General features: G+C 40.3%; 1 protein-coding gene across 1 annotated transcript in view; it reads right to left on the bottom strand.

Annotated features, from left to right (window-relative positions):
- GRPR (gastrin releasing peptide receptor) overlaps positions 1-13,764 on the bottom strand; it is a 33,046-nt gene extending 19,282 nt beyond the window's left edge. The window contains exon 1 of the mRNA XM_006218968.4: positions 13,352-13,764. Within this exon, the coding sequence (XP_006219030.1) occupies positions 13,352-13,764 (413 nt within the window). The remainder of the gene's footprint in view (positions 1-13,351) is intronic.
- Between the last annotated feature and the right edge of the window lie 2,697 nt (positions 13,765-16,461).

Here is a 16,461-nt window from a genome sequence, read left to right as displayed (position 1 = left end):
TACACAGGCTTCTGTATCAGGGACAGCAAACTAAGGCCCACTGGCCACACATGACCTTCTGCCTGTTTTCATATGGCCCACGAGCTAAGAGTGGTTTTGACATTTTAAATGGCTGGGGAAAAAAATCAAAAGATTTCATGACATGAAAATTACCATCGTGAAATTCACATTTCAGTGTCCATATATAAGATTTTACTGTGATACAGCCATGACCATTTACTTACATCATGTCTATGACTACTCTTCTGCTATAATGGCAGAGCTGAGTGGTTGCAACAAGGACCTTACGGCCCACAAAGAGGAAAATGTTCACTATACAGCCCTTTACAGAAAAGGTTTCCCGGCCCCTGTCCTATGTGCACTGAATGTATGACCAGGGCTCCCATTTCTCTTGTTCTCTCCCTGTCCACACCGAAGCTGTTGGTTCCTTCTTTAGACAGAGGAAAGCCCGTCTTCCATTTCACATAGCACCACCTGTTAGACTCACTAATTTGTGATAATGAAGAGACAGGCCACTAACCTCTGCTGCTGGTCTTCCAATATTAAACCCTCATGGCTCAGGATGCTAAGTTAATTTATCAGCACATTAAAATACTAATTTAGTATCTCAGGCTATGCTTGGCGCTATGGATATAAAAGCCCCAGGCCACAAAGGATTTAAAATCTAGTTGAGGAAATGAGATATACTCAAGTAAAGCCCTTAAAGAACAAGAGAATGATATTCACATATGTCTATTCCCCTTGGTGGAGCACTCAGAACAGATTAAACGCTGTCATCATGGTACAGACACGTGAGTACATGTTTGATTAGAAACCTACTTTATATCTAACTACGGAATATAAAACTCAAGTCCCATTTCCTTAACTTGAAGAAGAGGAAACTGGTGTCCATAGGGGTCCCACAGCCAGTTAGATGAGAACCAAGACTAGAACCTCTGTCTCTGGATCCAAGTCTATAGCACTTCAGATTCACAGGCTTTTTTAAAGCACAAGTGAAACATGCTTGAAAATAAATACTGACTACATTTATCTTCATCCTGTAGTATATGTATGTATTCCTGAAGCCATCATTTTAACCTTCAATTTCACTTCTGTTGACAATCTAGGAAAGAAAAGATCAAATTCTGTTTTTTCTGCTCTTCTGTGATGTTTCCAATCATTTAAAGTGGTAGGGGAAAAGAAAATCATGAAATTCTTAACAATCTGTCTTGATCACCATTTATTTTAAAAGAAATACGCATTTCCCATATGTTCTCATGGAGAAACCACCGTAATTTTGTTTTTACATAATTTTATATTTTTTAAAATTGTGTTTAAAATAGTTCTCATAACAGAGGCCTGACCCTAGTATGAAACTGCCTGACAATAAAAAGCACCACCACCAAACAGAAAAAAGAAACCTTGAAAAGCTTTAAGTTGATCTTTAATTATTCTATTTCTATGTAGACAACCTAGAAATAAGTGAGTCACACGGACATATTATTGTCACAGTAAATTCTTCTCACATTGGAAATAAATTCCTTTATGTGCTGCATTTCGCATTTTCCCCCTATTTCTTTCCTATGTAACCTTTAGCCATCACCACTGGCCAACTGGTCTGAATACAAGACAAAAAAAGAAAAAGTAATAAAGAAGTGAAATTTAAAGACGTGTACCTTAGCAACCTTTTTGGCCCTGCTGGTCCCATGAAATTTCAGCTGTTATCAATCACTGCGTAACTAAATGTTGGCTCTAGCTCCTGCTTATTGGGGCTAAGAGTCCTGGCCAAGTTGAAAGATCCCAGAGACTTTGATGTACCTATGATACTTGGCAGTGTCCACTGCTGCAGGCCTCAGCTGAGATTCCTGACTTACTCACTTTAAGGTTAGCCAGAGCTCATTTCTCTAAATCTAAATTGCTGATTTAATTTGAGACTCTAAATGCTGATTCCCCACATCTGACTAGGTAGTTCTGTACTCCTCTCTAGAGGAACTGGTATGTGGATAGCTTCGGGGACAGCAGATCAGGTCTTTAAGAAGAGGTGGTACAGGATTCTCCACTTCTGATCATGGCAACTTAGCTTGATGCTGACCTACTCTTCTGAAATGAAAAGGCAGACAATCTCTTCCAAAACATCAGAGAAATACCAAGGCAGTAAGGACTTGAGGGACCAAAATCCTAGGGAGAAGGGAAGCACAAAGAGATGAAGCTGTTATTCAGCATCACTTTCCCCTTACAGCATTTACCAAATTTCAAGCAGTAGCAGAGAAAATGAGAGCTGAGAAGAGCTACTAGCGGTTTCAGGATGAAGAGGAATAATAAATGGAGTTCAGGGCCCACCAAAGAGAGGTATCCAGGTAACCGCCCCCCCCCCAGGCTTACAGTTAAGATGCCCAAAGGGGTACACTCTAGCAGTACAGGTGAACCGGAAACAGAGCAATTCTCACAAAGACCAAAGCCCAGCCTCCAATCTGCTCAATCCCTGTTTCGGTTAGATGCACTGCCACCTCCTACCTGCCCGGAAGAAGCAAAAGCTAATCTTTTGTGGAAGATAATACCATCCAGAGCCCCAAATTATCTATAATTCTTCATACACAAAATCAGGTAGTCAAACTAAAATTGCTTTGTATACCAGGAGACAAAACAAAATGACCAAAAAACAAGAGAGGAAATATATAAATGAAACAGACTTCTAGAGATTCCACATGTTAGAGTTACCCAAGAGGGAGTTTATAATATATTAGGACTAATTCAAGAAATTGGGTGATTAAATAAGACTAAATAGAAATTCAAGAATTGCAATATCCAATAACTGAAATTAAGAATTAAATTGAAGCTTCAGAAGCAGACTAGACACAGCTGAAGAAAGGATTCATGAGCTGAAAAATGGCCAGACTGAAGTACTGTGAGAAAAACAAATGGAAAATACAGAAAGGTAATAGAAATGTATGGGTGAAGTGGTGAAATGAAATTGCGTTTAAAATAGTTTCCGGTCACAGAGGCCTGACCCAAGCATAAAACTGCCTGCCTCAATAAAAGCAAAAACAACCAAAAGGGGAAAAAAAACTTGAAAAGCTTGAAGTTAACCTGCAGTTATTCTATTTATATGTACACAGCATAAAGAAGGAGAGGAAAAAAGAGAATGGGACAGAAGCAATCTTTGAAGTTGTAATGGCTGAGAACTTTCCAAATGTGGCTAAAATCTTCAAGTCACAGATTTAAGAAAAAAGCTATGAATCTCAAGCAGGAAGAATACAAAGAAAACCACACTTAAGTGCTTCATAATAATGCTGCTGAAAACCAAAGATAAAGAGAAACATCTTAAAATCAGTCAAAGAGGAAAAAAATCAATAATTTTAAAGGAGCTACAATGAAACTATCTGACTTCACAGTGGAATGGCAACTGCAAAGTGGGAAAGATAAGAATTCTATGCCCAGTGATGATATCCTCCCCAAATTACAACAAATAAAGACAATTCCAGACAAATGAAACCAGAAAATGTATCCCTATTAGACTTACATGAAGTGAAACACTGAAGGGCAGTCTCTGGGCAGAAGTAAAATGATCTCAGATGATGTCACAGACATGCAGGAAGGAATGGAGAGCATGAAAAGGTGAATACAGAAATAAATCTAAAGGCAGATATGTAAGTAAATGTAAGTATATGTAAAAACAATTAACATTACGTCTTGAGGGTTTTAAAACATGGAGAGAATTGAAATATGGAACAATAACCAAAAAAAAGAAAAATGCAGGAGGGAATTAGAATGAAGTTAAAGTGGCCTACTACCCTTGTCTGGGAAGTGGGAAAGTTCTAATTTACAGTAAAATTTATTAAGTCAAAGGTATGTGTTGTAAACACTAGGGTAGCCCCTAAAAAATATTAAGAGTTTGTATAACTAACAAATTCATCCTGGGGCCCTGGGGGAGGATAGAATCATTAAAATGTTTAATTTATTTAAAAGATGGCAAGAAGGGAGAGAAAAGGGATTATGAAACAGGTAAGACCAACAAAAAATGAATAATAAAATGGTCAGTTTAAACCCAACTATATCAGCAAAATCAAGTTTATCAGAGTGTCTGTGTTTATAGGGCAGAAATCTGTTACCAAATTACAAATAGCAAATACGTTTGTGTGAAGTCACTCATATTATGCATACCCACAAAATACCAGCATTGATGAAGTTAACTTAAAACTCATAATGCAAAGACATTCATGGCAGAAAGGTTAATGGGCATCATTAATTAAATGAGTATTTAAGATTACTCAAGGTACAAGAAAACTTGAAATGCTGTGAAATTTTACAGCTAGTATAGGAAAGAAACTTGATAGTGGCTTTCTTAGATAATCCTCAACATTTGATAATAGCCCTAAACATTTATATGACATTACCAATAATGAGTTATGAAGCTGAGAGAAACTTTTCAAACCTCTCATTAGCAATAAGTCAATTTGAATCAAACATGCTAGAAGACTGTTATCTTTCTCATTTCTCTATATAAAAAGATATCACCCAAAAGGCACGTGAAAAGATGCTCAACATTGCTAAACATCAGGGAAATGTAAAGCAAAACCACGATGAGATGTCATCTCACACGTTTTAGAATGGCCGTCATCAGAAAGAACACAAATGTGAGGACGTGGAGAAAAGGGAACCCTTGTACACTTTTGGTGGGAATGTAATTTGGTGCAGCCACTGTGGAAAACAGTAGGGAGGTTTCTTGAAAAACTAAAAACAGAACTACCATATGACCCAGCAATTCCACTCCTGAGTATATATCCAAAAAAAGAAAAAAACAAAACTACTAGTTCAAAAAGACACATGCACCCCAATATTCATAGCAGCAATATTTACAATAGCCAAGATCTGGAAGCAATCTAAGCGTCCATAGACAGATGACTAGATAAAGAAGATGTGGTATATTTGTACAATGGAATACTACTCAGCCATAAAAAGAATGAAATTCTGCCATTTGCAGCAACATGGACATAGAATCTACCAGAATTCATTCCTTCCTTTATTCCTTCCTTCTTGTATCCATCCATTCAGGTACTCAACAAACTCTTCTCAAGCACGTACCACAGGTTAGGGACTGTCCTAATGTCACAGAATATGCTAATAGCCATAGCCTCCTTTTTTTTTTTTTTTTGGAGCTTATATTCTAGTGGTAGGAGACAGACAGTAAACAGATAAACAAACAAATGAGCAAAATAATTCTCAAGGAAATAAAAGTGGATATTTACCCAAGAGAAATTAAGACATCCATCCCTACAAAAACTGAATGTTTATGACAGCTTGATTCATGATCACTCAAAACTGAAAACAACCCTAACACTCACTAACTGAAGAACAGATAAACTAGTCTAGCCATGCAATGGACAACTACTCAGCAGTAAAAAGGAACAGACTACTGACAGATGCAACAACTTGAGTTGAAAGAAGCCAGACTCAAACAACTACAGACTGTATGATGTTATTCATATGATATTTTGGAAAAGATCAGGGGCTACCAGGGGCTTTATTTTCTGTAAGATTAACTTAGTGTGTAATGGAGGTTAGAAACTAAAGAGTTTGGATGTGGAGGAAATAAAAACCCCTTCTGGGTAGAGGAAGGAGATAGACTATGAAGGGACATAAGAGAACTGGGGGACTGTTCTGTATTTTGATTGTGGTTGTTACCTGACAGTATAAGTTTGTGAAAATTCATAGAAATGCACACCTAAAAGTTTATACTGTATGTAAATTACACCTCAATCAACCTGAAAGAAGGAACTGGATGGTAGAAGAGTGCTGGTCATTCCTTTAGACTGAGTGGTCAATGAGGTCCTCCTACAGAAGGTGACATTCAATGTGTAAAATGAACCAGCAGCCTGTTCGGGGTTACTAGGCAGATCAAATCATTTCAAGTAGCAGCAAATATCAAATACTAATCTAATACTTAATAACCAGAATTTCAAAGATGACTGTAATAAACAAAATCCCTTTGTCTAATACTGGGAAGTAGCAAAAGGAATGAAGAAACTTTTTTCTTTTATTCTGCAAAACATGTGCTTTAATTAAGAGAGAATTTATGCAACCACCACACACCAAGAGGATTTACAAGTGCAAAAATGCAAATTTAGTCTATTTTCAAAGGATGGTATTGATAAGCACAGTTCAAAAAAACTCACCAGGGAGACCTTTCAGTCTCTGCTCTGCTGCATGATTAAGTATGAGCCTTTTTTTTACCTCCGTGCATTTTAAGTTGCCAGAAATGATAATTAACCACATAAAAGTCTACCACTTTAAGAGATAATGTGTGAGAGGGTGCTGCCCTTCTCCCCACAGCCCTCTAACGTCTTGCTGGGAAAGCCCACGTCCATTGCACCTGCCCTCTGACACCCAAGAGGCCGCCAGCAGCTGGGACAGACCCATCACTGTGCGGAGGCACCAGCTGAGATTCCTTCCAGAGACGTAGCATGTGCTTCAGAAAAATCACCCTCTAGAGGAGTCATGGACTGGCGGCTCATGTAAACTCCTCCAACAGAAAGACTTTCTGAGAAAGATGTTTTACAAGAAATTCAATCGTCCTCTCTTGGGAGAAAGGGCCAGTCTCCCTGGAATCAGTGAAGCTGAGCTTGTAGAACAGTAGAGGACCCTTTGGAATCACTGAGATGATCCCCTTGGAAGAGGACCAGCTTGGATTAACTCAGGGTACCTCCCTCAGAACAGCAGGGTTTGAGGATCAGTAGCTCCCACTGAGCAGAGAAGGGAAATGGAATCAGACTCTGTTTGATGGTTTCTGAAGAAAATTTTTCAGAGCCCCTGAAGAAATTGGGACTTGGAGGTCCTAGTCTGACTCTACCCTGAATTTGTGGTAAAAAGGCCAAATTATATCACTACTTTTGGCCTCTGTGTCAAACACGGTGAGAAACTGTCATTTAGAAATGTATATTTGGTCATTCAGATGACCAAACATCTATTTCTCATATGTATTTCATCTTTGTTCATAGTCCCTGGCTCACAGCTCCTAAAACCCTTGGAATTGCCTCAGTGTGTAGAGAGTAATACAGGTGTCTTTGTTATGTTAATAGAGTGACTTTTAGAAAGCACTCAAATGGGGCTGGTCACCAAGAGACTCTACCAGGTGATTAGAAGGTTGGAACTTCCAGTCCCATCCTTAGACCTTTTGGGAGGGAGGAGGGGCTGAAGGTTGAATCAATTGCCAATGGCCAGTGGTTTAATCAGTCACGACTATGTAATGAAGCTGCCATAAAAACCCAAAAGCACAGGGTTGGGAAAGCGTCCCAGTTGAATACATGGAGAGATTTGAGAAGAGTGGCACCCCTGGAGAGGACATGGAAGCTTTGTGCCCTTTCCCCATACCTTGCCCTGTGTATCTCTTCCATTTGGCTGTCCTGAGGATAAAAGCACTGTCACCTTTTATAATAAACCAGTGATTTAATAAGTAACATGGTTTTCTGAGTTCTGTGAGTCGCACTAGCAAATTAATGGAACCTGAGGAGATGGGGTTGTGGGAATCTGATTTTTAGCCAGTTGGTCGGAAGCATAGGTTTGTGACTGGCATCTGAAGGGGGTGGGGGGAGTGGAATGCAGTCTTGTAGGACTGAGTTCTCAACCAGTGGGATCCGATGCTACCTCTGGTTGACAGTGTCAGAAATGAGTTGAATTCTCAGACACCTAGCTGGTATTCTGAGAACTGCTTGTTGGATATGTGGGGAATCCACTCCCCCATTGTTGTAAACTGAGTCTCAGAACACCATTTCCATGGGCTCGAACTTTAAGATGATTTCTACTTGTAGCTGCTGAACTTTATCATTTTGTCACTGCTCAAACATCAACCCAGCTGTAGTATGGTCATCTTACTAGATGGAAGGTGGGCCTGGGTGTCGCAGCAGGCGCAGACCCCATGGAGCTTCCCACATGATTAAGGAGGTGGAAAGTACATCTATGAAAAGGACCCAGTAGTACAAGGTAGGCTAGATTCACTATTTAATGAAACTTATAGGCAAAAATATCTTGGGAAGGGGAAAACAGTCAGTGAAAGCAGATCTGGAAATGCTTCAGAGAGGAGAAGGGCTTGAGAGACTGGTAGGATTTGGACAGATGGAGGAAAGAGCCCAACCATCAGGGAGGGGAAATGAAGTCAAAGAGGGGAGAAGTCAGGCAGTGCACGTGGGAGACAGTAAGAATTTAGCTTGAGCAGTGTTTGTTCTGGTGAGTTTTGAGATAGGAAAGTAAAAAGTTAGACTGGCAGATGGCAGAGTGCCTGGCAAAAGAGAATGGAAGGACCAGACAGAAGTTCATAATGCGGACCCAGAAAGTGAACCCCACATGCATCCTACAGAGAGTCTCAAAACCTCATCAATGGGACGCCTGAAGTCCCCAAGCCTGTGACTAGTGATTGTATTGGGTTGCCTGTATTCTTCCCTCTTCATCTTTGAGTGTATTCCAATATAAGATACTTTACAGACAGGAAGAGCCCGTGCAGCTGGGATGCATCTGATACTTGCCTATCTGAGGAATTCCTGATACCCTCGATGAAAGAGAGCAGCTAACACGGATCATGGGAAAGAAATTTGGACCCCAAGACACAGAGTGAACTCTCTGCTGCACTGTCCAACAGCACTTTCTGCAATGATGAAGATATTCTGTATCTGAGCTGTCTGACAGAATCACACATGGCACTGAGCACTTGACATGTGGCTGGTGTGACTAGGGAACTAAATTTTTAGTTTTATTTAAATTAAATCTAAATTTAAATAAGCACATGTGATTAGTGGCTCCCATGTTGGACCATGCAGCTCTAGATGTCAGGAAAGGTTGAAAACTACATTATCTCATAATTCCTGCAATGAATTCAAAGAATCTATACTTCAAGAAGTTTCCATAAATGTAATACTGTCCTGTTTCTTTACCCATTTTAAATCACAAGGGAGGGGAAAACTTAAGAAAAATCTTTTCCATGGAATCAGGGAAGGATCACCTTACAGTGGACTTTGGTTTTCGGGGGGGGGTGGTAATTAGGTTTTTTGTTTTTTTGTTTTTTTGAGAAGGTACTAGGGATTGAACCCAGGACTTCATGCATGCTAAGTAGGAACTCTACCACTTGTGCTATACCACCCCCCCCACCTTACAATGGAACTGCTAATTGCCTTACAATGGAACTGTCCTTAGGACTTATTCTGTCAGCTCCATTCTAGCAGAAATAAAACTGAGTAATAATACTAAAGCAGACACAATATAACTTGGACATTAATGCTGTTAACATTAAATCCAGCTTTATACTTTATAATTATTCTGGAAAAAAACCACAAGCCCTCCTTACCCTTTTCCTGTTAAGGGTTCAATTTGGGTCTTAAATTCTATTTACATAATACTTGAGGCACCTAGTGCAGAGATGGGCACCTAGTAGGAAAGACTAGTATGTAAAAAAATCTATCCATCGATCCCAAACATTCACCTATCTATCCAACCATCTGTCCATCCATCTACCCATCTGTTTATCCTCCAAATCGATTTACTGATTCACAAAGAACAGCTTTTCTCTCATTTGCCCAAATAATGAGAGCTTAATAAAGAGGAACAGATTAGAAGGAGGTGACTGTGTGATATATTTTTGAAGAGTATGCTTTCAGATGCTTAACCATAATTTTAATTAATCAATATTTGTTGATCACCCATTTGGTACAAGAAACCATCTGAGGCACTGTAAAATTTAAGAATATATAAGAAATCTGTGCCCTCAACAGTCTTAATAATCTGCTTGAAAAGTCACAGCAATGAATATATGAGAGACTAAAAGAAGACAAATGAGTGAAATACTTCAAAACAGCAAGATGAAAGATGTCACAAGATAATTCATGTCTCAGATAATGAGCCTCATGTTTAGAAGAGGGTTAGAAAATCTGGGCTAGAATGGTCCAACTTAGGGCTTTAAGGAGAAGGGTTGAGGCAGATTCCAAATGGTAGGCAATATGACAGAAAAAAATTATAATATTTTAAAATTTGGAAGGACCTTAGAAATAACCTAGCTCAACCCTATTATTTTATAGATGATTCAACTAAGGTCAGAGAGTTATGTGACTGGTCAGACTCCCTTATATGAGTAGTAACGGCAGAAAAATAAAACTTAAAATGTAGGGCTGTTGACACCCATTCCACCCCCATACATCACATGGGATGCAGAGAAGTCTTCTGTTTAGTAAAGGAGAAAGCATTCTGGAGAGTGGATGTGACACAGTGTAAGCAAGGGAGCAGAGCCAGGAAGTCGTCAGTATAACCACTGAATGTGAGGACATCAGTCTGTGTAAGGATGGGAAGAAAGGCGGGGTGGGACTAATAGTGAAGGGGCTTGAATGCAAATCTGCAACTGGTCAATGGTGTGAAACCCAGAATTCTGGTTCCCGGGACTGCCTTGAAGTCTCCCTTTAGTGCCAACAGTATACACTTTTTTAGAAAAATGTTATATTCATATCAACAAAGACTCAAGTTCACCTGGGAAAGGGAAGGACTACAGAAGAGAGGTTAGGATGAGTACTCACATTGCTGGTCAACCTACTGGGGGCAGGGATGGATGATTACCATCCATCTTAATTCAGTAAATTTAGGATGGGGGCTAAGGATCTGCATATTTTGAAGCTCCCCAATGACTGCAATGGCCATCCAGTTGAGAGGGTCTTCTGGATCACTCTTTGACCAATCTGTCAGATACAGATTACCACTTTGGAAAACTTTGACAATATTTACTAAATACTTGCCTCCTTTGCTCCAGCAATTCCTCTCCCAGGCATATACTCAAGAGAAACACTTATGTTCCCCAACAGGCATGACAAAGAATATCCAGAGCAGGTTATTATCAACCTCAGACTGGAAATAACCCAATGTCCATCAGTATTAAAATGGATAAACTGAGGCATACTGATACAATGGAATACTACACAACAATTAAAAAGAATAAGCCATTGCTATGTGCACCAGCATGGATGACTATCCCAGACATAACAATAAGCATAAGAAGTATGACTCCATTTATATGAGATTAAAGAACTGGCAAAAATAATATATGATAATTAAACTCAGAATAGTGATTACCTCCCTATGGAGGTGGGTATTAACTGGAAAGGGACATAAAAGAAACTCCCGGGGTGCTGGAAGTGTTCTATATCTCTGTCTTGGTGGTGCTTATGTTGTTATATAGAATATGTGGAAATATATTGAATATGTGGAATATATTGCACACTTGTTCAGTTAACTGTATATAGATTATACCTTGTTGAGAAGAAAAAATACAGATATTGTGTATGTGTGTGTGTATTTGCCCTGCCAACCTCATGAGGTTTTTATAAGACTCCGATAGCTTTTAAAGATGAGATAAGTAGGTAAGTATGGTCTCATATATTGTAACTAGCTCAATACCTATTCTTGTTGAAATTGGTGAGAGGCATGACTTATGATTCAGGTAATCTATCAGCTTTTTTAAGCCTTAGCAAAACACAAAAAATCAGTTATATGGAAGCTTACAGTAATTTCTGAACTTGGGAAAGACATGCAGTAATTATAAACTTACCGAGAACACACCAGAGCTGCCAAATGGTGCACCCTGGCTTTTGAGAGAGCCTTTCTGCTGATGTGAACTTGGTCTGCTTTGCAACTCCAGAGAAGAGTTCCCTGCAGCTGCATCTTTCCATTGCATGCCCTCGCTGTCCTCTCCCCTACCCCCATCCCACCCCAGGAAGATAGGAAACACCATCTGTACCACTGCACTCATTAATCCAGAAACCAAAATCTCATCTTCCCATCAAGAAAATGACCCTCATCCTGAGGTGCCCCCGGCCATCAGTAATGAGCCACAGACCTGCTGCTAGCTCCACAGTTTGCCTGCCCTAGCTCAACAGTAAGACTGTCTGTGGTCATCATTGGTCCCTGGTGGGCACACGTTCAGGGTTAGAGCAAGCTAGGGGTGAGTGACAGGAACTGAGAAACCCTGTCCAGTCGGCGCCATATGCAAACCTCGTTCCTGGGCTCTTATTTTTCAGTCTGTGAAAAAGTTGTGTGAGCTGTGCAGTGTACTTCAGGCAGCTAAGTACAAACACATGCCTACAAATACTGATAACACTATCTTTATTTGTCCATTACTCCACAAAGCCAGATCACCTGGGGACTGTTTGTTCCTCTACAAGGTGAGAATCCGGCACCATATGTATTTAAATGTGGGACATTTTCTTCAGAGTATAAATTTTCAAGCGCTGCTTCTGTGCCTTTCCTAGTACACTCTCAGATCCCTGTGTATCTTTAATACCATAACATACAGTAGATTTTCAAATAAAAATTTATAGTCTCTGGTTCACTGTACCACTTTTTCTTAATTTGACCATATGGTCTACGACGTGTCTGGAGTCTCTTCATTCCCGTGTCCAAGTTCTAGAGCTCAGAGTACACAAGACATGTTCAGCAATTTATGTGAACAACCTGCAGATACTTCGTGACTGGTTAATTTAAGCAAGTGTTTTTTATATGATAGACACTTGATAAATGCTCCAAGAATAATTATGAATTTTTAAGAACGAATAGATGTGAAATTTTCAGCAATATGTTTACATAAGAAATGTAGTTCACAAATATGCAGATTTTCCAGAATAAAACATTATACTGGACTCTCTCCTCACCCCCAAAAAACCCCAAAGGTACTATATATGGAAGTACATCAATAAAGATATTAAAATTTGAAATCAGCCTTGAATAGAGCTTTCTCAAGAACAAAAATCCAAATAATGCCTGATTTCACTTAAGAAATACTTAGAAAAAACAACACACAAACTATTCAGTTACAGAGAACCAAACACAAAATCAGCTGTAAGAAAAGTTAAACTGTTTGAAGAAAATGGATTTCAAGGAAATGCCACTTATTTTCTCCTTTTTGTTCTTTCTGAAAGAATATTTGAAGAAGAAATGCAATGGGACTTTTCTATTCTCTGAAGACTTTGAATTGCTTCCAAGAAACGTTTGCCTGGGGTTTAAACTCTATTAGGTGTGATTTTTTTTTTTCTCTCACCAATTAACTTTGCGGGGAGGGAGAAGTTAGGAAAAGGCAAGGTTAAATCAATTGTCTCCAGAAAATGCACCTCAGTGTTACGCTCCGAGATCTTTCTTTTTCTCTCTTGTCCCCGCCAACCACTCACTTTTCTTTCTTAAACCAAGATGCCAACCTCAAGAAGTAATCCTTAGAAGAGAAACATGCTGGGAAGGGAATCAGAGTTTGAGGAAAACTTCCCTTTGTGCAAACAGCCCTATTTGTCCCAACATGGTAGCTCATTTACTGAGGCATCTACCCCCCTGAGAGAGAATGTTACTTTCCTCCGGTACTTACCTGTCTGCCGAGAGAGCAGTGAGTGTGAAGACAGACACCCCCACCGAGGTAAGCTGTATAAAGGGGATCAGTTTGCAGCCAATCCTGCCAAACAGCCATCTGTCAGCCAGGTACCTGCTGGCATCCACGGGGGCACAGGTGACCAGGAGGAGCAGGTCTCCCAAAGCCAGGCTGGAGATGAACAGGTTCGGCACATTTCTCATGGACTTCACGGTACAGAAGATCTTGATCAGGGTGATGTTGCCAACGAGGCCTATCAGAATGATGACCCCATAAATTGCAGGGATGACATAGAGGACCCCTGGGTGGAACCAGTCATCCTTCATAGGGAGATCCACAGTGTGATTAGAGATATTGCAGTGCACGAAATGGTCCACTTCCAAGTTCAGAAGCACACAGTCATTTAGAGCCATCCTCTAGATTCTCTGCCACCTGGAAAATGCCCTTAGATGCTGTTTCTTAACTTCTGATTTTGCAGTTGAGTGAAGATGAGGGTGAAAATTTATGCTGGGCTCTTTATCTTCTTTCATAAAAATACTCTGAGTACACAGATACTATGGCATTCAAAACTGTCACTATTTTGATGCTGGTGCTGCTCTGGTCTTCACATGACCAATGTAATACATCTCTAAATTCAATAAGTTAACAACAGAACAGCAACAAAAATTCAGCCCCAAAAGGGCTTAGAATCGAACCTACTCTGTATCAACTCTACCTCCATTCTAGTCTGAGTCTCCCTGGCTGCAGTTTACTAAGAACTTTTGGCCTGCTATTTTCACACGGCATTTCCCGTGATATTTAGAACCTGAAGGTTTAAAGTGGGTAGAAAAAACTGCACTGAGAAAGCCTCAAATGCTATAGGCAGGAATGCTTTGCACGTCACCAGCTTCATCAGCAAACGGCAGCTCTGCTGAGCTGAGGCTCTGAACAGGAACCAGGGCTACTTACAGACAGAGAATGCCAGCCCCCTGCTGGACACTTCAATCACTGCCTGGTTGCCAGCTCTGCCCAGATGGGAATCGGGAATCGACCAGCGACTGCAGTTCCTCCATCTACAGCTTCAGCAGATAACTTCGGCTTCTCTTTGCAGACGCAGCACCAATGGTAGGTATTTCGCAAGTGCTGCTGCACTCTGTAAAGCACTGAAAGTCTTTCCGATATTAGGCTCTGAATCCAGCTGGGACTCACATCCAATTTTCTCATCTTTTCCGATACATTAGAATGACATGTTACGGTCGTTATAAAATGAGGTCTGTCTCTGAATTAAATGCACACCATGTACAGGGCATCCGTGTGTGAGTGGTCCCGCTCAGCCTCCCCACTGCCTATCTGAATAGGGACTGTTACTGAGGACGAATAGGCACAGGACTCCTGCCTTAAACTTCAGCACCTGACATCTGGGAAAACCAGAAGCAGAACGCACATGTGCTCTATCCTATAGATTTGCCAAGCCATTCTCATTCCTTTTACCAGAGAGAAATAAAATCACAAGCCAGCTGTATTCTAACTCTCAAATATCAGTAGTCTTTTGCAGAAGAATGGGTATTTTCCCACTGGATCTAAAAAGTCTGTGAATTGTCACTGTGATGCAGTTATTTGTATTTTTGGATTAATGATTGCTGTATTTTATAGCAAATTTCCTTCTGAGCTCTGAGTGGGAAATGAACTGGAAAGGAGTTACTGATAGAATACTGAGGAATTGGGGAGTGGAAAGAAATAACTGAGAGTTGATAGATGCCAGGAAAGGCTTGAGCCTAGACCTTCAGCAACAATGTATAAGGGTGAATCTTCAAGACTTAAGTGGAGCCAGCTCTTCCAGGGACATCACAAGAAGCCAGTTACTAGCAGGCATTGCCACTGAAGGTTTGGTTTTTCAGGATTCATAATAAGAAGCTTGCACTCATCACCATGCCAGGGCCCACCAAGACAGCCTCCAAGTACGTTGTCATGGAAATTTCCAGTGGCAAGTTACGACACTGAGGTGGCCACCATGCTCCTTCCATAAATCCAAGGGCTTGTGATTCTCTCAGCCAGCACCAGAGAGTCTGATGCTTTGTGCCTGGAGGGGGAAGAGCTTCTCAGTGGAGATCAGTATCATCAGTAATGAGTCAATAACCAACCACATGCCTAGTGGCCTTGATGAGTTGCTAGCAGTATAGCTTAATAGTGCAGTACATGGGCTCTGTGCTTAAGTCCTGGCTCCCTCATTCATTACCTTGTCAAGTTACTTAGGCAAGTTACTTGATGCCTTAAGCTTCAAGCTCCTCATCTGCAAAGTGGGGATAAATTTGTGAAGTTAAATGAAATTATCCACATTAAGACTTCGCAGTGTTTGGAACATAGTAAGTGCTCAATTAACACCGGCTGCTATTACTAACTATTATTATTGTTGTGATTGAAAGAGATTATTTTTATGATTTTGCTTTGAAGAAGCCCAATAATGTCAGAAGAAAAATTGACCTCAGATCAATAGGCAAAAGGTCCTATTATACAGGTGAATCAGCAAGTCCTCCATTTATTTGAAAGACATTTATCGAACATCTGCCAGTTTCCAGGCACTGTGCAAGAGCCTGAGAAAAAGAACATGTTATTATAAGGCCCGCCATGATCCCAGCTACGCAAGCTCAGAGTCAGAGGACCTGGTGTCAAATAATGCAAGAAGGGTTTTCACGTAGATTCTGCAAATGCTTTTCTGTTCGTTCTATACCGGCTTTGTAATTCTGCTTCTTGAAGTTGCTGTGGTGGCTTTTTTCTCTGATCATTTACCTTTCTGCCTTTCAGTGACAATGACTGCTTCTGGCATTGTTTTTGTCATCATTACTGGAGGGACAGCCTTGTATGAATTATATCAAAACTCAGAGAAATTCACCACTCTTGGACTAGAAGAATTAGCAAGGCATTGAACTGCCCAGGGTAGTCCTGAGGATTTTGAAACAGAGGCAGCAATAGCCAGAACCTGGCTATAATAGTATATTTCACCCGGATGTCTTTGGGCCTTTTAACCTTCTGAAAGTTCCTTGAGGATTGTTTAAATGTAAATAAACTCTGGCTTCTGAAAAAAGAAAAAAGAGTCGCAGCAATTTAGACTCCAGCCCTTCCCCAGAATAAAG

The sequence above is a fragment of the Vicugna pacos genome, chromosome X, assembly GCF_048564905.1.
Source record: "Vicugna pacos chromosome X, VicPac4, whole genome shotgun sequence".
NCBI classification, from domain to species: domain Eukaryota; kingdom Metazoa; phylum Chordata; class Mammalia; order Artiodactyla; family Camelidae; genus Vicugna; species Vicugna pacos.
Note: the sequence above shows the minus strand (reverse complement) of the source record. Positions and strands in the feature narration are given on the sequence as shown.